Below are 20,473 nucleotides of genomic sequence, written 5' to 3'. Positions count from 1 at the left end.
ACAGTAAGGTGCCCAGACAACCCCGAGGACCAGAACCAAAACACCCGATGAGAAAGAAGAATAAACCGGAATCTGGTCATTTAGCAGTTGCCTCCTGCTATTGACCTTTGTCACAGCTGCATGCACAGCGCCGTTTTGCTGAACCCGAGAGATTGATTGCGGCCTTCCCCCCCGCTCCGTATCAGGTGCGTGTCATCCGTGAATTTATTCGCCTTCTAGGTCTGGAACCCTCGCCGCAGGCACATTCTGCCATTGGCTAAAATTGGGCTGTGGGGACCTTGGGCCAATCCGAGATCCATCCAATCTGCCCCTCTGGCCCCTCTGGCCCCTCTCTGCCACTGCCACTGGTGCCCAGCCCAAAGCAAAAGTGCTGCGGGGTTCGTTGCTTAGGAACGAGCGAGCGAGAGAAGTTTTCAGGACGCACCACCCGAGACACTTTCTTCCCTCACAAGCAAAAGGCTGGCTTGGTGGGAATAGTTGCTTGCGACTGTCATCACCTCATCTTCCCTTTTCTTCCTTCTTGTGCTCCAGAGCCCATCGACTGATCGTCTTCCTCTTCCCTAGGAGAGGTTGTCGTCAGTACCCCTCACTTGAGTCGGGTCTTATCTGCTACAGAAAGAGAAAAACAACACATAGGCCGGTTATCCTATCAATACCGCCAAAATGGTCAAGTAAGTCGCCCGCCGACGCCTCTGTCGGTCCGGACGGGCCTCGTCCAGCACGCAGGAGACCACTTGTGGTGTGCTCCTGGTGTCGACTCGAGTCGACGATGCCCGATCCCCGTCCCGACCTAACCTGACCTCGCCTCGAGACACTTGCGCTGACATCGCCGATAGCTTCACCATTGACGAGATCCGGACGCTTATGGACAAGCCTAGCAATGTAAGAACCCGTATCCCGACCTTGCGGCTCTTTGTGACGGGTGGCTAACTGCCTTGGACAGGTCCGTAACATGTCCGTTATTGCCCACGTCGACCACGGCAAGTCGACTTTGACCGATTCCCTCCTGGCCAAGGCTGGTATCATCTCCACCGCAAAGGCTGGAGATGCCCGTGCCACCGACACTCGTGCCGACGAGCAGGAGCGTGGTATCACCATCAAGTCTACTGCCATCTCCCTCTTCGGTCAGCTCCCCACCGAGGACGATATCAAGGATGTCGTTGGCCAGAAGACCGAGGGCAAGGACTTCTTGATCAACTTGATTGACTCGCCCGGTCACGTTGATTTCTCGTCCGAGGTCACTGCCGCCCTCCGTGTCACCGATGGTGCCCTTGTCGTCGTCGACACCGTCGAGGGTGTCTGTGTCCAGACCGAGACTGTGCTCCGACAGGCTCTCGGTGAGCGCATCAAGCCCGTTGTCATCATCAACAAGGTCGATCGTGCTCTTCTCGAGCTCCAGGTCTCCAAGGAGGACTTGTACCAGTCCTTCTCGCGTACCATTGAGTCCGTCAACGTCATCATCTCCACCTACCTTGACAAGTCCCTGGGTGACATCCAGGTCTACCCTTATAAGGGTACCGTCGCCTTCGGTTCCGGTCTGCACGGTTGGGCTTTCACCGTCCGCCAGTTCGCCGTCCGCTACGCCAAGAAGTTCGGTGTTGACCGTAACAAGATGATGGAGCGTCTCTGGGTAAGTTCGCTCACTCTAGTAGAACAACATGGTCTTGCTCAGCAGCAGCTAATCTGACGTCTAGGGTGACAACTACTTCAACCCCCACACCAAGAAGTGGACCACCAAGAGCAGCCACGAGGGCAAGCCCCTCGAGCGTGCTTTCAACCAGTTCATCCTGGACCCCATCTTCAAGATCTTCTCCTCGGTCATGAACTTCAAGAAGGACGAGGTTGAGGCTCTGTTGGGCAAGCTCGACCTCAAGCTCTCCACTGAGGACCGTGAGAAGGAGGGCAAGCAGCTCCTGAAGGCCGTCATGCGCACCTTCTTGCCCGCTGCCGACTCTCTCCTGGAGATGATGATTCTCCACCTTCCCTCCCCCGTCACCGCCCAGAAGTACCGTGCCGAGATGCTGTACGAGGGTCCCTCTGATGATGAGGCCGCCATCGCCATCCGCGACTGTGACGCCAAGGGACCTCTCATGCTGTACGTTTCCAAGATGGTGCCGACCTCCGACAAGGGTCGTTTCTACGCTTTCGGTCGTGTCTTCGCTGGTACCGTCAAGTCCGGTATCAAGGTCCGCATCCAGGGTCCCAACTACACCCCTGGCAAGAAGGAGGATCTCTTCATCAAGGCTATCCAGCGTACCGTCCTGATGATGGGTGGCAAGGTCGAGCCCATCGACGATATGCCTGCCGGTAACATTGTTGGTCTTGTCGGTATTGACCAGTTCTTGCTCAAGTCTGGTACCCTCACCACCCTGGAGACTGCCCACAACCTGAAGGTCATGAAGTTCTCCGTCTCCCCCGTCGTCCAGCGCTCCGTTCGTGTCAAGAACGCTCAGGATCTGCCCAAGCTGGTCGAAGGTCTCAAGCGTCTTTCCAAGTCCGACCCTTGCGTCCTGACCTCCCTGTCCTCCGAGTCTGGTGAGCACATTGTTGCTGGAGCTGGTGAGCTCCACCTTGAGATCTGCTTGAGCGATCTCGAGAACGACCACGCCGGTGTTCCCCTCATCATCTCCGACCCCGTTGTCCAGTACCGTGAGACCGTCAACGGCAAGTCCAGCATCACTGCCTTGTCCAAGTCCCCCAACAAGCACAACCGTCTTTACATGATTGCTGAGCCCATGGATGAGGAGCTTGCCAAGACCATCGAGGATGGCAAGATCGGACCTCGTGACGATTTCAAGGCTCGTGCCCGTATCCTGGCTGACGACTTCGGCTGGGATGTCACCGATGCCCGAAAGATTTGGTGCTTCGGTCCCGACACCACCGGTGCCAACTTGCTGGTTGACCAGACCAAGGCCGTCCAGTACCTCAGCGAAATCAAGGATTCCGTTGTGTCCGGTTTCCAGTGGGCCACCCGTGAGGGTCCCGTCTCTGAGGAGCCCATGCGTGCCGTCCGCTTCAACATCATGGATGTTACCCTGCACGCTGATGCTATCCACCGTGGTGGTGGTCAGATCATCCCCACTGCCCGCCGTGTCCTGTACGCCTCTACCCTGCTTGCCGAGCCCGCCCTTATGGAGCCCGTCTTCTTGGTCGAGATCCAGGTGCCCGAGTCGGCCATGGGTGGTGTCTACGGTGTCCTCACCCGCAGAAGAGGTCACGTCTTCAACGAGGAGCAGCGCCCCGGTACTCCTCTGTTCACCATCAAGGCTTACCTGCCCGTCATGGAGTCCTTCGGTTTCAACGGTGATCTCAGACAGGCCACCTCCGGCCAGGCCTTCCCCCAGATGGTGTTCGACCACTGGCAGCACCTGCCCGGTGGCTCGCCTCTCGATGGTACTTCGAAGGTTGGCCACATCGTCCAGGAGATGCGTAAGCGCAAGGGTCTCAAGGTTGAGGTGCCCGATGTCTCCAACGTAAGTTCAACTACTCTTTCGCGACACCTTGGACGTAATCAGCTAACGTATCTGTGCAGTACTACGACAAGTTGTAAGCAGCTACCCGCTATGCTGATAGACTTCTGTCTTGTGGCATGTTTAATGAATGCCATGAGACGATTCCTCGCATTGATATAGGCCCAAGTCGCCACGAATGACGCGATGCTTGGGCCACAAGGAAATGATGCGGCCGTGGATAAAGAAAAGCTATACGAAAGCACAGCGTGGAACTGTTTAGTAGCTATCATCCATTTGGTTTGCCTTGTAGTTATGACGAATTGATCACCTAGACAAGTTCATTTGCTCCCTCAGTCATTGTGATATGCTTAAATTGCTACAATGAAACACAGTGAAACATCCTGGCCAAGTAAAATTACACAGCTCAGAAGGCATGTACAAATGGTTTATTCGGCAACGCGATGGTATGGTTGATCATGAATGATCTTCCGCTGGAATACCACTCGTCACGAGAAATATTCATGAGTTCCTCGAAATGTCGCTACCGTGTTAATCCTGAAGGTATTCAAAAGAACCGCTGTCCCAACCTGCCTCCCATGCCATCAAATACTTAAAGGTTATACATGCAGTGTACCAAATTCATTGCTTCCATAGCACTGCAGGGAAAAGATTTCCTGCGAGGAACCCAATTTGACACCTATCCAGCACCAAGTCAACGGCCAGAGTACAGATTATCTGAGCAATCTTGTAGATATTGAAACTCCAGACCGACAGAGCAGCCATGTAGAGGAAGACATTGTAGGCACGCGGGGGAATCCCGAGTACTTCCAGGATCAAGATACGCACAATATACTCTGCAATGGCGAGCGCCACCAGCAACAGAATGACCTTTAGCGGCCACGCCACCTCCCGGCTTCGAAACAAGTACTTGAGCACCGCTCTCGGCCACCACTGTAGGAAAAGGAGCAGAGATGTGACGTACAGAGCGGCGTCGTTCGCCTCGTTGTACAGAAGTCTCAGTCTTATGTGGAAGGGCACAAGGATTAGCTGATGTACGAAGCACTTCAAGTAGCGGCTGAGCGACTCTTGGCCATGCAGAATATCATCATCGGTCCCGTCGTATTCGCTGAAAGCGTTGTGCCTATTCACTCGCACGTCGTCGGTTTTGTCTTCGCCGACAGCGTCTTGAATGCAGATGTTCTGTTGTCCATTGTCTTCGTTGACGGCATAATAGCAATAATCGCCCCCGTAATCACCCTCAGCTTTCTCGCTCGCAGGTCCGATGCACCTCGCACCCGCCTAGGTCTGCGTAGCCTCGTCGACCTGGCCCTCCGTCTTGACGTCGACCTGCACGCCGTCCTCCTTCATCTTCTCGCGGTAGTCTTCCCACAGCTGCTCCACGGGGCGGCCCAGGAGTTCCGTCCAGAACCTCTTCTCCTCGTACTTGGTCGTCCGGAGGCTCTCGTTCACCCTGCGCACCGTGTCCTCCCCGAACCGACCCTCCAGATAGGCGAGGAAGTAGGCCGTGTGCTGGTAGCCCCCATCCCAGCGGCCGCCGGTCTCCCGCTTCCAGTGGGGCGGCGCCAGCTCGCACCTCAGCCGCACCCAGTCGGCGATGCCCTCGATCAGCCCGCCGGGGGCCTGGCCCTGGCCGGTCCACTGGTAGCAGTGCACCAGCTCGTGGGTGAGCACGCCGGTGATCTCGTGGGTGTGGCGCTCCTTGGGGAGGCCAGCGACGTACCGCAGGCTGAGGTGGATCTCCTTGTGGTCGTCGTCCAGGTCCGTCCCCGTGGTGTAGGCGACGCCGCCCATGTCCCGGAGGATCAGCGTCACGGACCGCGTCGGCGGGCTCCGCAGGTGCGGGTGGGCCGGCGACACGTAGAGCTTCTGCAGCACGTCCTGCACGCAGGCGGCGAAGACCGAGGCCGCGTTGATGGCGTGCAGAAAGATGCCGGCGCCGGCGTGGTTCAGGTCCCGGATCTCCAGGCGCAGCTTCGGCACCGGGAAGACCCCGGGCTTGCTGTCGGCGGCGGCGGCCGTCTGCGGCCCCGAGGTCTCCGGCGCCAGGCGGATGGGCAGCGGCGAGGGCGTGGGCGCCGCGGACGAGGTCGAGGTCGAGGACGGCGCCTCGACCTGGTAGGACTTGACGGGCATGAAGAGGTCCTCGGGCCGGGGCACGCGCGATGTCAAGGGCGGAGGAGGCATATACAATGATTTGGGCTGGGTGTCAGAATACTCCGGATGGAAGTGCTGACAATCGTCTGTTATACAACTGCAAGAAACGAAAGGTCTATAGAATTGTGGGATGCTGGTTGTGCACGAAAGGTGGCATGAACTAAGTCAATCGACCAATATGGCGGCGGTGGCTTGGGTCATCTGTTGAAGAAACTAAACGAGAGTTGGTTCTGTAGCCTATGCAAATGTTCGCGCAACACATGCGGAAGGCATTTGGGAAGAGCGAAATCAGTATTATATAGTCAGCACGCTGGAGTCGTTCGTTCCCTCTGAGGATGCTCAGATCTATGTATGTGGTTACTCCCCTACTATGGAGACTTCCAAGGTTTAGGTATTGATGATGCCTACGCCTGCCTACAGTAACTGGTAAGCGGGCCCTGAAAACGCCCCACGCCACGTATTTCAACTACGGAATACATGCCGCCATGGATGGATATTGTCCGCTGCTCAAACAGGCTTCCAGCAACAAGGGACCAGCCGCCGCCGCCGCCGTCGCCGCCGCTACCGGGGTCGCATGGCACGCAGTGAGTCCAGTGCTTCCGTGTTTTAACATGTCTTGGGAAGGGGACTATTGCAGGCAGCCCCTCTTGGTGGGCGATCTATTGGGGAAGGGTTTAATTGTCCCGCGTCCTTTGCGCAGTCGTTCGCGATGATCCAGGGACCCGGAAATGCGTGCCTACCATAGTACATTGGGCATGAGATCAAACACGGTAACGGCTCAATAGACAGGTATCGGGCTGTGAGACCCCTGTGTGTAATAGGGACTGGTGGCATTTGTATGCAGGTCGGGATCCGCTCTGGAACTGCAGCTGGTTTTCTGGTTGCTCCGGGGGCGACCAGAGCTTCCTGGGCGGGGTGGGGTGACAACAAGACGGGAAGCCGCGGGAGTGTGATGATTTGTTTTCTTTGGGCCAGCCCTTTTCTCTGTTTCTGTATCAGATTATCACAGCGCAACCGCAACCACAACCGCAACCGCCACCGCCACAGGACCGCGACTCTGCATCTCTTGCTCGCCAATCTGCGCGCCAGCCTTGCCTCCATGCTTCCAACATCGCATCGGGCTGTAGATTCACCGGACACGAGTTGCGATTGGCAATAACAGTACGCCAGCCAGCCGGACTAGTACGGTACGTCGCATCGCTTCCCTCTCTCCCTCCCGCCGCCGCGCGAAAGGGGGAAGCCAAGTGACAACATACCTCGCCCTCTTCGGCAGCTCGCCGCGAGCTCGATGCGACACATTCCGGCTGACAAGAGCATTCTCACTAGAAAACACATATACACACGCAGACGCACACGCACACGCACAGAAGACCAAAGCGCTCCCCCATAACCCCCCTACCAACGCCGTGAGAGCGCCGGACATGGCGGAGAGACTCACAGACGAGCAGGTCGCCGACGTGCTGACGATCCTGCGCAAGGATGTCGCCGTCGACTCCAAAGTCCAGGTCGTCACCGCCGCCAAGTCGGCCATCAAGCAGCACAATGTGCCCGACACCTGCGTCGCGCCGCTCTTCGACGCCTTGCGCCTGGCCTCGTCCTCCCAGCACTCGGCCCTCGTCAACGCCGGCTTCACCGCGCTCAACCACCTGCTCACGCGCCTGTCGCGCCAGGAGCCAAAGTTCCTCTCCCGCGAGGCCAAGAGCACCATGCCCTTGATTGTCGAGAAGATGGGCGACCAGAGGGACAAGCTGAGGGCCCTCGCCGTGCAGGCCATGTCAACCATGTACGGAGCCATACCCGCCGAGGCCGAGCGATACGTGCGCAACTTTGCCATGGTCGGCAAGAACCCCAGAGCCAAGGAGTCGGGCATGCAGTGGTTATTACAGGTACGCCGCCCCCGAGACTGGGCTTCCCAAAGCTGACTGCGCTGGAATCCGCGGGCTAACATACAACGTGACAGATGCACCAGGAACACGGATTACAGTTCAGGGGCTACGTCCCGACCCTCATGGAGCTCTTGGAGGACGCAGACGGCATGGTACGCGATGCCGCCAGGGCCACTGTCATCGAACTGTTCCGGTATGTTTCTGACCTGCGCTCACATAGCTGTCAAGACAGAGCTGACCCGTAATATCAGGGGAGCACCAAACGCCGCCAAGTCGGATCTAAAGAAACAGCTCAAGAACTTCAAGGTCCGCCCAGCAATCGAGGCTGCCATTGTGAAGGAACTGGCACCGACACCCGCCTCGAGAATAGAAGCAGACACACGGCCCGACTCTGCGCCTTTGGTACGACCAAACCTCGCCGCAAGCATGTCATCGCTTGCCAGCGAGAGGCCGATCACACCGATGACTGCCGAGGCCAAGGCCGACTCCGTCGAACCGAGTTACGTCAACACGCAGCGCGAGCTGGACGACATATTCAGAGAGATGCACGGCTGGTTCGAAGGCCGCGAGACGGAACAGAACTGGCTGAAGCGCGAAGAAAGTGTCACGAAACTGCGCAGGCTTCTAGCCGGCAACGCGTCTGACTTTCCCGACGCCTTTCTCGTGGGTTGCAAGAATCTACTGGACGGGATTATAAAGGCCGTCACGTCACTGAGAACAAGTCTGTCAAAGGAAGGGTGTGTCCTGGTCCAGGACATTGCGAACACTTTCGGCCCGGGAATGGATCCCATGGTCGAACTGTTCATGCAGACGTTCATCAAACTAGCCGCTGCCACCAAGAAGATCGCCTCACAGCTGGCCAACACCACCGTTGATACCATTATAGGCCGAACCACATACACTGCTAGGATCATGCAACACATGTGGGGAGCCTGTCAGGACAAGAACGTGCAGCCACGAATGTATGTCACTGGTTGGCTGAGGACCTTGATCAAGAAAGAAGCGCACCACAAAAACCATCTCGAGCATGGCGGTGGGCTTGAATTGATGGAGAAATGTCTTAAGAAAGGCCTGGGAGACGCGAACCCTGGTGTCAGGGAGCAAATGCGAGCAACGTACTGGGCCTTCTCGGCCGTGTGGCCGACCAGGGCTGTAGCGTAAGTGACCCGGACAGGTCGGTTCAAATCGCTCTACTAACAATCCCACACAGAATCATGGACGGCCTTGAGATGACGGCTCAGAAGCTACTCCTCAAGGATCCCAACAACCCGGACAAGCCATCGGCCAAGACTGACCCCCTGCCACGCCCTGGAATGGGCCTTTCCAAGAGCACCATGGGCGCCAGCTCCAAGACTTCGCTGAGGGAAACCATGATGGCTCAGAAGAGGGCTTTGGCTGCCAAAAATCTGCCACCGCGTCCGGGATCTGCAATGGCCGCAGTATCACCCGTCCGAACGACCTCAAATGTGTCGAGCATGTCAGCCTCTTCTTCAGCCACCGCTCCTGGAACTAGAGCGAGAGCAGAGACGTCGAGCAAGGCTCCTGGTGGTATTTCCGCAGCGCCCATGAGGCCTGCAAGGCGACGGCCAGAGATGGCACCTCGGCCTGCTACTGCCGGGCCCTACTCTGGGCGGAATCACGACATTCGGTCCAGCCCACCTGACGTCAAGTCTAAAACTATCACGCCCAAAACCATCTCGGGCTCGCCTAGAAGGACAGCGCCGAGACCTCGGCCAGGACATCAACCTACCCATAGCGAATCAAGTGTTCACTCCCCGTCGAAGCCCATTGCCAAGACTGCGCCTGCCGCTGTTGCGTCTCCTAAGAGCAGTCCTGCAAAGCCCAAGGCCCAGCCTGCAGTCAATGGTTTACTTTCAAGCAGCCTTTCGAACGCAAACGAAAACGAAGACTTGACACTGGTTGTCCCGAGCATCGCAAGTTTAACAGAAGGTTCGGAATCGGCACCAGATGTCCCTGCCATAGTGGAAGATGCCCCAGAGGAGCCCAGGGAATCAGTTGAGAACGTGGGCGAAGCAGGGATACGGACACCCTCTCGGACTCCTACGCAGACTCCTTCTCAGACGCCTGTACAGAGCCCTTCAAAGACCCTCAAGGTCTACGAGGATCCCTTCACAGAAGACCAAACGACACCCCGCCCAGCTGTCAACGACAGTCCTGTGCGTCCTGTTCTCGAAGACAAGCCAGTCAACGAGGATGCCGCCAAGCTTTCTCTTGCGCAGGGTGAGCCTGCCGCGTCTCCGACGGCCATTTCAACACCCGAAAAGACCACTCAAAACCGCCTGCTCGATAGTGGTATCAAGCGTGTCAAGGCTCAGAGCCTGGACGTTCATGGTTTCCGGAAACTACAGTCGTTACTGAGAGACGAAAGGGCGATGCTCAGCGATGACAAATTCGACGCCTTGCTCAATGGGCTTTTCGAGTATCTCGAATCACCTCTGGAGAGCATAGCTCCCGAAAAGGTCCAGGATGTCAAAACGCAGGTTCTTTCGACCATCAAGCTTCTCCTCAAGAAGTCTCGCGACAGCTTTCAACCCCACGTGTCACCTGGTCTTGATGCCCTCCTAGCTTCGCGCGCGGGCTACGATGCACGTACACACATTGTCAGCGGCCTAGAGCTTCTAGCCCAGGAACTTGTCAAGATCGGTGACCCACCTACCATCGCTGTCTCCATGACCCGTCGTCTGGGGCCCCTACTTGAGAAGACTGACGCGCGCAGTGGCCGAAGTCTGAGCATGGGTTTGCACATCTTGAAGCAACTGATCGAGAGCAGACCAGAGTTTTCACCCAATGACTCCGAACTAGACGGTCTTTCGAGCCTCGCGTTGAGATGCCTGGAGAGCAAGGAGAGCGGTGTGCGTATGGATGCCGTGCACCTCTGCGTGGAACTTCACGCCAAAGTTGGCGAGCAACAATTCTGGGACAGGATGCAAAGCGTCAAAGACGACCCCAAGAGCCTGATCACGTACTATATTGTCAAGCGTCAGCGTGAGGGCGGCGCACTACATTAGTTGAGGGGCTGGGCTCGATTTGCGCTGTTTGAGCTGCTGGCCCTACTGCTTGGACTCCTGTCGCATGCTGCTTTGTCTGTAGCCGAGAAAGTAACCAACTTCCTCGAAAGAGGACAGGTGGGAGTGCTTCGTAGGGGGTCGGACTGTCACATATAAAGGGAGCCCAAAGTCATTTCCACGGTTGGCGTTTACAGGGGTGACAAAGCCTGGAGTTGCAAGGACACGGCAGTAGCCTTATAAAAACCCGGGTTGTTCCTGTATATCATAGCGGGTGTTTTTGCACTTGAAGGAGTCTGGTTGACATTGGTTGTCTGGTTTGGAAGGGCACCGGCGAAGAGGGAAAAGGGTAGATCCCGTTTTAGCATATGCACTGTTGTAATCACATCCGGCTCTACTTTTCTGACTATGCCTAAGAATGGATGGGATGTGTGCTCCTCGTACGTGGCTTTGCAAACTAGTGTGCCAGTACCTAGTATCCAGGCGCCATCCCCGTGAACATACTATGTAATCGCGACAGCCGTGATGCGTTCCGAACTATAATGGTTTTCGGTACTGCATCAGCGGCTAGCCTGAATGCAGCAGCGCCGGAGGCGATCGTGGGCAATAGTTCAAGATACGGGTACTATGGTATAGTCCTCGGCTGAATATTCCCCGTTGCGTACAAGGCCCCGTCAAAGCGGCGCACTAATCACTAGAACTGTCGGTTCCGTACGGTCTGCGCGTTTCATGCATGTTACCACGGGCACTATACTCGGCCGAGAGAACTCGCCAGAGACGACGTTATAGCGACTTGCCAGAATTGGAAACCACGCCCGGGGGATCGACCGGCGTCGAAGCGATGAGGCTCAAAACTCGTCCCTACTTCTGCAATTCCAGGATAGTAACTACACTGTGCTTCTGTGGCCGTTTTGGCCGACAGGCTTGAGCAAGGGCCCCTGGCCTTGTTGTTGCACTTATATGCTTTCATGTGACCCCGCGCGGCGCAGGGGAAACATACAGTTTATACACGGACTGCTTAGATAGAGCGATACTATGTGTAGCGAGATCATTTCACGGGGTGGCCATCTTCTGGGCAGGAAGAACCTAGAAGAACTTTGACAATATCATTGAGTATAGGCCATGCCAAGAGGATCGAGACAAGCACCGCAGACACAGCGCTTTTCGGTCTGGTCATAAAAGGCACCAACAATAAACAGAGGCCGCCACGCAAATATAACTACGCGAACGCGCCCTGCATCGTCGAAAGACGTACAGCGCCACTCCTGCGAGGCAAATGGCGCGGTGCAAGATCCCGGATAGCCGCATGGCATGGAATGGCCTCGATGTTGTGCTACGTCGCGAGCAAGCGAGGTTGCTTCTTGTGCCGAATTTGGGGTCGTACCTTTTATTGTTGTCCTGCTCGAACGTTACCGAATAGCTAAATGGATACCACGTGCATCCTATGTATACTACTTGGCCGTTTCATGGACATTTGAGGAGGCGCGTGGCTGGCGTCTGCCGCGTCCGAGAAGATTGCTTGTTCCGGCAGATGAAGAGAACATCAGTGCTCATTTTCTGTAAATACTCTGAAACATTTCAATGGGCCCCCCAAAAGGAGCTTGCAGGTTAGAGACGCTGGTGAGATTGTGCACGCGAGGCGCAAGGACAGAAGCAGATCTCGAGACACATTCTATATGTCCCTGGTTATAGAGTTGCATTTCTCGCTTGCTCGGAGTCTGCGAGCTTAAAGCGACGCAGGGCTCCGTCCGTCTGTGCGGGAGGCGATCTGATCAAATGGATCTTGCAGCATACCACGGCTATGGATACCAATAATGATCAGAGTGGGAAATCTTCTGACGCGAAATCGCCGGGCAGGGGTTAGAGTCTGGTTCCCCTCCAGCTCAATAAACCTTCCAAAGAGCTGGGTACGTCCTGAGGGCTGTGCGCAAATATTCCAAGATCACGACAAAGATGGGATGTCGGATGTGCAAAGGTTGATGCTGCCATGCCGCGAGATCCGGTGACGCGCCTTTGTTTTGAACATCAGCGCAACCTTGGCCAGAGCAACTCTATGTGGACTACGGCGGGACATCTGGGACTCTCACGAGTTGCCCTGGGAAGGCAGGAGAAAGCGAACGAATTTCATCTGTACCAGGAGCTCAAATAGAGGCAGTCATGAAATATCAGAAGCAGAAATAGAAGCCCGCGTCTGCACCACCTTCCTTCGGGACAGGGCAAAATAGCTTGCAGGGATGGTAGGGTCGAGGGTGGCGCTTCGCAAGAGGCAGAGCACGCATCCTCTTTCTGGGGGCAACAAGGCCACGCTGCAAGCCCAGCTGCAGATGAGTTCTAATCAAGCAGAGGGAGGCATAGCCCAGGGTCGCACAGGAATCAGGATCTGAAACAATGCGTGGTGTGTCCTGGTTGGGTCGTGTCAACGGCGATCAATGCTCGACAACCGAAAGCTGAGCGGCTGAAAGAGGAAATTGGACTGGAGACGCCGAATTAACTTTGTATCGAATTGTGCCGGGGATGGTGTGAGAGAAGCTCTGATATAGGAACTTCTTCCTTAGATAGACGGGCAACTGAGAGAGATCCCGCGAGCTCTTTCCTCGAGACAAAGCTTACTATCGAGGTCGAGACACCGAACGTCCATCCTTGCAGGAGGTTTGATTCGAAACCTGTCCGGATGTTGTGGTACACTATGCTCTGACTACGGTTGTCGGTGAAGAATCACAAGTCCACCTCTTCTATAGAGCTCGGTTTGGAGTATTGACCCACCCAGATACAAAGTGGGCAAGAGCCGGTTATCGATCCTTTGGTTCAACTGTTAGCTCTAACTCAACTGTGCCTTGCAAGGCGTCGAGGTCCGCATTGCTGAACGCGCGTTGGATTCTCGGACTTTAATGCGTTCAATAAGGGTAAGGGAAGTAAATGAAATACTCTGGAAGGCAATATCTCGATTCTGGGGAAGCTACGTCACTGAGGTGAGGAACATGTGGGTTGGCGGTCGTTCTCGACGCCGATTGTAATTCGAGCGCAACGCCTCGGGAGCGTTGGCCAGTAGGTTGAGCGTCGCAAACCTGTGAGACTGTGCTGGTCAATTAGCAGCGACTCGTAAGCCCGAAGGCTAATATCACACACACTGTGCCTTGATATGACGGCGCGACCCCGTCAATCTGTTTCGCTGGGCAAAGCAGCCCGGGACCCCTGCCATCCCTGGCACCTGTGGGGAGCACTTTAGCTGAAACGAGGTCGCGAATTATACTATAGCAGGCCCCTGCTCTCGTACCACCCGGGCTTGCAGAGGCGGAAATAGACTTGCCTCGGAGAATTTTGGGTGGTACTGGACTGGGCCATGTCAGGCACGAGAGGAAGAAACGAACACTGCGCCTGTACGGCGACCGCGAGGCACCGACTAGCCTAGCAAGCTGCTACACAGCAAGTGCTGGGCTTTTCTCTTCCTAAGCTTGCTAAGTTGACCAGCATCAGCGGCGCCAGCATGGCCATCAGAGCCGCGGGTCATCATTGGTGGCTGTCTGCGTTGAGCTGGGCTGCTGTTTGAGAAAGCGTTAAAAGCGCCTCGCGCGGGTCGCGTGTCGATCAATTGGGCTCGAACCAAGGCGTTCGACACGCGGCACTAGGTGATCTCTACTTCTCCTGTACGGACTCGGCTGCCTTGGTACTCCCGTGGCGGTCGCATGGTCTCTTTGGCAGTGAAGAGCTCGCAGCAGGAGGATCTTCGATATCGCAAAGTTCCCAGGACGGCAGGCGCCTCTTCTCTGGTAGCGAATGTCGGAACGACGACATGGGTTACTGCTGACTCCTTCTATCTTGCGAACTATTAATACCGTCAATGCGGGATATGAGCCATGTTGGCCTATTACAGGTACTGGCTGTGTGTCTCTCCGCAGCGCTTGCCGGAAAAGTGAAGCCACGCTGGCCACCGGCCGACTTGGACCGACCGAATGAAATGGGAGCCAAGCGCATGCAGGGTTAGCAGCAAGAGCAAGGAGTAGGTGATAGTAAGCTGAGCTAGATCAGTACCACAACGATCGGACTGTGCATGACTGATCTTGGCCAACGACCCCTGAGACTTGTCGTACAGCTTGGATGTCTTGAGTGCCCATATATGTAAGGCTGCACGTGAGCTCAAGCAAAGGTCATTCACTTAACTATTGCCTATACACTATATGGAACAGCAGGTCTCGCGGGGAACAATCGACAGAAGCTCTGCCTCCAGCACTTACGTTTAAAAACCACGTTTGCTATCGGTGGATGCAAAAGGGCCACGGACAAGTCTCATCCCACCACAAGAGGCTCTCTACTATGGGACACATATAGTGAGGTACCTATCTATACCTGGCTCTTGTGACCGTCCGACGGGGTATCTACAGTATCTAGGTACGCGTACACAGACAGTTGCTGCGCAGCCCACGTCAGCACCCACGGCCATAAGGGTTTTAATGAGAGCGCAATCAAGACTTTTGTAGACGTATGGAGTGAGGTACCCAAGTACTCAGCTAGAGGCGGAGAACGGAGCTACTTTGTCGTGACAGAACCGGGGCTGTATCATATCATCTTGGAAACGTGTGTCCCCCTCTACCTAGCTTGCCGCAGCAATGAGGGAACTCAACGAGAGCCGGACGGCGACCTCGACGACCTCGATATTGACCGTTGATGAGTTCGTCCAGGGGTCAGGCAGCGTGGGAATAAGAAGTAATGACCCCAAGCCTCGAGGCCCTCCCCCAGGACCCCCAACCGAAGGGCTGCAGGGCCCGCAGGACCCCCGTTGACAGTCCCGACCTTTCCCCTACCACTGGACGGTGGTGGCTTGGTGTGGCCCTGGATGATTTTCCAAGGGGCCCCCTGGGGGTTACCCACCTTGGGCGCTAGGGGAGCCGTACACAGTAGCTTGACACTTGGGCTGGACGTGTACCGTTTCGGTCGCGAGGCCACACTGTCACCCTCACTCACCCATCCATGGACCTGCACCTGCACCTGCACCTGGACAAGTCTCTCTCAAGTCTACTTGATTACTTTACCTTAGCTAGTTAAAAGTTAGGATGGGTTAGATGGGCCTACGGCTTGGGATTGAAGTGCCTCTACCCCTTGAAAGTGGTTCCCCTCCTCCCGAGACCCCCTTACGAACACGACTGGTCTTTGGGGTAAGTTTTTTTTTTCCCTCTTGTCGTGACAAGACAGACAAGAGAGGTTCACAGAGCTGTGCGCTAGACGTCCAGGCGTTGCCGCATCTCGTCTTGTCTCGTCACCTTCACCGTCGCCCATCACCACCGCACATCGACCCGAGCAGTTGCACCCCCTGAGGAGCATCCGGACGTGGCCAGCCCGCCTGAACTGGACTCCCCACGCGATACGACACGAACACTACAGCAGACGTCGCCGCTAACTCGGCCCAAAACGTTGCGCCGCACGACGCACGACACACGCTTTGCCTTTACTCTCTCTGCCTCTTGGCTCTGGTCCTTGACTCTTGGTTCTCGGTCTTGTGCTGCCGACTTGACTTTTTTGACGCACGCCGTGCACCGACACGTCCAACCCGACCACCAGACGGCAGTCGTCCACGACGCAGCTTCGGGCCTCGCACTCGCCTACTTGGCATCACATCACATTGCCCACTTCCACCCGTCCCAGCTGCGGGCTTGCGAATTAGCATTTCGGCCTCACTAGCTCTTCGCCCCTTTACCGGCCCAGCTTCAGCTTCACCCGTACTTGTCCCCCCCGTCTCGCTGGGTCGTGACGCTGCGTGGCCTTCGCCCAGGGCAATTGACGTGCGTGTCCATGCGATTGTATTCGCGCTGCGTCCCTCCCCCTTGATGAGCCGCCGAGTCTAAACCGTCTGGACGCCCCTCGAACCTCTGCGCGCGATCTGGTCAGGTCCAAACCCGATTGGCTCGAGCCATCTGCAACCGTAAAAATGGACGACTATCTGGAGAGTCCGATGGAGGCCGAGGATAGTTTCCCCTGCAAAGGATGTGGTGAGGTGAGTCGTGAGAAAGGCGGCACCATGAACCTTGCCTTGCCTTGCCCTGCCTTGGACGAAGCCCCCCGTCAGCTAACGTCACGGTGCTTGAACTCAGATCCTCGAAGAGGGCAAAGCGTTCGAACTCGGTAAGTCTGATCACACTCACAAACCCATCATGCCCTCGATCCTCAACCTGCTGTTGTCTGGTGTTTCCGGATGGCGCCCATGTCGCTCTCTTCCTTCCGCTTTGACTTCGAGGCTCCTGACTCTGGTATAGCTGGCAACCGATGGCATCTCAACTGTTTCCGCTGCAACACCTGCGGCACCCTCCTCGACTCGGATGCGAACCTACTCCTCCTTGGCGACGGCTCGCTCATCTGCAACAACTGCACCTACAGCTGCAGTGCCTGCGGCAACAAGATCGAGGACCTGGCCATCCTTACTGGGGACCAGGCCTTCTGTGCCACCTGCTTCCGCTGTCGGAACTGCAAGAGGAAGATCGAGAACCTGCGCTATGCCCGGACCTCGCAGGGCATTTTCTGCATGAGCTGCCACGAGTCCCTCATGGCCAGGCGGAGGAAGAAATCAAAAGCAGCCGCCCAGGCCAAGGCGCGCGAGAAGGAGAATTCGCCCATGGTAGTTGATAAGAGTCTGCCCGCGCTCCCTCCCAATGCCATTCCGAACGGCGCATTCTCCAACGACCGGGTCGACCCTGATTCCGACACACCCACCGAGCTCTCTCCCCGACCGAGGCCGCCGTACGCGCGGAATGATTCGTCCTCAAGAAGCAGCTCCAGACCAGCCAGGTCGCCCGAGAGACCCTCCGACCATAGAGACAAGGACGCCGGGCTCTCTCTACCGCCGACGAGCTACCGCAATAACCGCAACTCGACCATGTTCTCGGGCAACGATATGGCAAGCACCACGAGCGGCGAGGATCAGGGATTCTTCATACCCGTCGCGCTTGATCCGAGCCCGGCGTTGCCCGAACCGAATAGGAGGAAAGAGAAGGACTACTTCAGTATCCCAAAGGCCGAGTCTGACAACAGGAGGAAGGAATCGCAAACCTCCACCCCGCACATTGCTTTCCAGGAGAAGAGCCGCCAGACGTCCTCCGACTACGAAAGTTCCCCTGCCAAGGAGATGACCCGGAAGCTGTCCAAGAGGGACAAGTCTGGGTCCGCGAGGACAAGTGCACAAGCGAACGACAAGGTTACCAACGGCCGCTCGCACCCTAGTGAGGACTTCAAACTACAGGAAGCCCCCAAGAGCAAGAAGTTGAACTCCCGGAGTGCTTCTCAATCCGGCGGGCTGCAGGATGTTGGCTCTCGGGGAAGCCAGGGATCTGGTCGCAAAGACAAAGAAGGCTATGCCAACGGCTCGATCACCGACTCGCCCCAGATGCTCGGTTCAGGCACCAAGACTGGGACTCCCCGAAGCTCGCAGGACTCACGGTTTAAGGATGAGGAGGAGGCCCGGTCGAATGAGTCTTCTCTTGGTTCCAGCTCGAACCAGTCCAAACCCATATCTAGGAAAGAACTGCCTTCCTCTGCGTCAAGAGGGGCCCCTGGTACGTCTAGTGTTGTTTGTGTTTCATTTTACAACTGACTAATATGACTATTGCAGGTTCTAAGTCTACGCCTGAAGAGGGCCCTCTGCTGCCACCACGCCCAGGGATGGAGCAGAAGTTAAGCGACTCGTACATGGCCCCTCGTGCACCACCAGCGCCTCCGTCTCACAAGGCCGGGAAGGAATCTACCAGTTCGACGGACCCGAATGAGCCCAGGACTTCGCCCAAGCTTCCTAGGTGGAGTGCGGGTGGTGATTTCAGCATGGATGAGGATATGGCTCGCATTCTGGGTGCAGATGAATCTTCATCGAACATTATGCGCCGGGTATCCAACGCGGTGCGTCACGGGCGAACCAACAGCGCAGAGCAAAGCAGTCACCCTCCTCGTGTGGGACATACGCGAAGCGTAAGTGAATCAACAAGGACCACCGCATCACCCCGATGGCCCAAGACGCCCATTGCGGAAGACGTAAATGGCCATTTGCACGATATCACTAGCCCCATAGTATTGGCACCAGGTGACGATCCTGCCCTTTTGAAACGTCGCCTTCGAACGTCTGAGCAAAGAGTTGCCGAACTCGAGAAACAATTCACCAACGAGAAAGACCTGAAGGTTATCAGTCAGAGGTTGGAGGAAAAGAGGAAAACGGTATCAGTTCTTGACACTCAAACCGAAATCATGATTCGCCAGCTCGAGGTGCTAGCCGGCTATGTGGAAAAGGCCAAGGACACGAAGCGGCCCATCGACCCGCGCGATCTGGAAGAATCGGCCCTCAAGGAGTTTGTCCAGAAGCTGGACAAGCTCAAACAGTCGATGACGGCCGCTCTGGAGCAGCTCCATTCTGAGCGGGATGCCTTGATGGAGGAAAAGAACCAAGCCATCGCAGACCGTGACCGGGCGCTCATGGAGTTCGAGACGCTGTCGTCCAAGAATGCCCAGCTCGCTGAGATGAACAACGACCTCACTCACCAGATCCAAGGAAGATTCAAGAGCCACTCGGACCAACGATCGCCGATGAATGGCCTAGGCATCTACCACCAGCACAAGGGTACTTCAAACAGCTCGGTTCAGCTCGATAGCTCGAGTATCCAGACGGGTACCACCATGATCCCTGATCAGGAAGAACCCATCCTGGAATCCGGCCCCACAGTCGTCAACATCCGCAAGGGCCAAGTAAAGAGATTTAACTGGACCAAGGGCTCCAAGGCGATGGCAAAGAACATTGCCAAGGGAGTGAACAGAGGTATTGGCGCCCTGCAGCAACCTGAGCGTCGCGAGCCTCAGTTTGCCGGTGAGAACATCGGCCTGCCTTATAACATGACCCACACTCCGGTGGAATCACCGGTGTCTCAGGGCCCGCAGACCGCCCAGGCTCGTCAGATTGCTGCCAACAATGAACGGCAGGGCTTCTTTGGTTTCAAGAAATCAACGACCATGCCCAAGAACCTCGGCACTTTCAACACGTCCAATGCCAACATTGCGGAAGCGGCTAACGTTCTCTTCGGCTCGGATCTCTCGGAGCGTGCTGATTACGAGAAGAGGCAGATCCCGTGCGTCGTCACTCGCTGCATTGAGGAAGTCGAGCTGCGAGGTATGGATGTGGAGGGCATCTACCGAAAGACTGGAGGCAACTCGCAAGTGAAAGCCATCCAGGAGGGCTTTGACAAGAACGAAAACTTTGACATCTCGGACCCCGACCTGGATATCACGGCTGTGACGAGCGTTCTGAAGCAATACTTCAGGAAACTTCCCATACCACTGTTGTCATATGACGTCTACGACCGTATCCTGGAGACCAACAGTAAGTTATTTACCTCGCAACCGAGATGGCAGTCCTGCTAACGTTATCCGCAGCTCTCACGGATGACGACGAGAAGTGCGATCATCTGAGGAAGACCTTCAATCTTCTACCACAGAAACATCGGGACTGCCTCGAGTTCCTCATGTTCCATCTCGTCCGGGTAGCCCAGCGCGAGCCGGAGAACCTGGTATGTAGCTCGCATTACCTCCTGGCAGTGACATAGTTTTGCTAATGCATTGTAGATGTCGCCAAAGAATTTGGCTGTTGTGTTTGCACCCACTATAATGAGGGATCGCACCATTGAACGAGAGATGACAGACATGCACGCAAAGAACACAGCCGTGCAGTACATCATTGAGAACAGCCAGATGATCTTCTCTGAAGATTAAAAAGACAGTCAATCAATCGCCTTGAAGGGCAAACCGCCCAACCAAACAACCAACCACACACTCACTCACTCAATGTATATATTCCCGCATCTCACGAATTTCAAGGCCGTCACTGTTCGCATGGGTGTGCTGTCTACGAAGCTCCAGAGCAGGCGTTTGTTTCCTGGAAGCAGCGCGATCTGTGACTTGGTCCCGTTCACATTTT

General features: G+C 56.0%; 4 protein-coding genes across 4 annotated transcripts; 3 read left to right on the top strand and 1 right to left on the bottom strand.

Moving 5' to 3' along the window:
* Positions 1 to 663: 663 nt before the first annotated feature.
* JN550_001302 (uncharacterized protein) lies at positions 664 to 3,550 on the top strand (the record flags this gene model as incomplete). Its single annotated transcript, XM_049311572.1, has 5 exons — positions 664 to 671; positions 720 to 882; positions 944 to 1,630; positions 1,695 to 3,473; positions 3,533 to 3,550. The coding sequence occupies 5 exons, from the start codon at positions 664 to 666 to the stop codon at positions 3,548 to 3,550; spliced, it is 2,655 nt and encodes an 884-aa protein (XP_049177208.1).
* Positions 3,551 to 4,751: 1,201 nt separating this feature from the next.
* On the bottom strand, positions 4,752 to 5,657 carry JN550_001301 (uncharacterized protein; the record flags this gene model as incomplete). Its single annotated transcript, XM_049311561.1, has 1 exon — positions 4,752 to 5,657. The coding sequence occupies one exon, from the start codon at positions 5,655 to 5,657 to the stop codon at positions 4,752 to 4,754; it is 906 nt and encodes a 301-aa protein (XP_049177207.1).
* A 1,391-nt stretch (positions 5,658 to 7,048) lies between these two features.
* Positions 7,049 to 10,542, top strand: JN550_001300 (uncharacterized protein; the record flags this gene model as incomplete). The annotated part of the gene is made up of 4 exons (XM_049311550.1): positions 7,049 to 7,513; positions 7,588 to 7,706; positions 7,765 to 8,670; positions 8,724 to 10,542. 4 exons carry the CDS (start codon positions 7,049 to 7,051, stop codon positions 10,540 to 10,542), a joined length of 3,309 nt encoding a protein of 1,102 aa, XP_049177206.1.
* A 5,917-nt stretch (positions 10,543 to 16,459) lies between these two features.
* Positions 16,460 to 20,268, top strand: JN550_001299 (uncharacterized protein; the record flags this gene model as incomplete). Its single annotated transcript, XM_049311539.1, has 6 exons — positions 16,460 to 16,525; positions 16,623 to 16,653; positions 16,785 to 18,077; positions 18,134 to 19,879; positions 19,933 to 20,066; positions 20,122 to 20,268. 6 exons carry the CDS (start codon positions 16,460 to 16,462, stop codon positions 20,266 to 20,268), a joined length of 3,417 nt encoding a protein of 1,138 aa, XP_049177205.1.
* Between the last annotated feature and the right edge of the window lie 205 nt (positions 20,269 to 20,473).

The sequence above is a fragment of the Neoarthrinium moseri genome, assembly GCF_022829205.1.
Source record: "Neoarthrinium moseri strain CBS 164.80 chromosome Unknown scaffold2_Wmoseri_CBS_16480, whole genome shotgun sequence".
In the NCBI taxonomy this organism is placed as follows: Eukaryota; Fungi; Ascomycota; class Sordariomycetes; order Amphisphaeriales; family Apiosporaceae; genus Neoarthrinium; species Neoarthrinium moseri.
The sequence above is the reverse complement of the archived record's forward strand: the minus strand, read 5'-3'. Positions and strand labels throughout refer to the sequence as shown.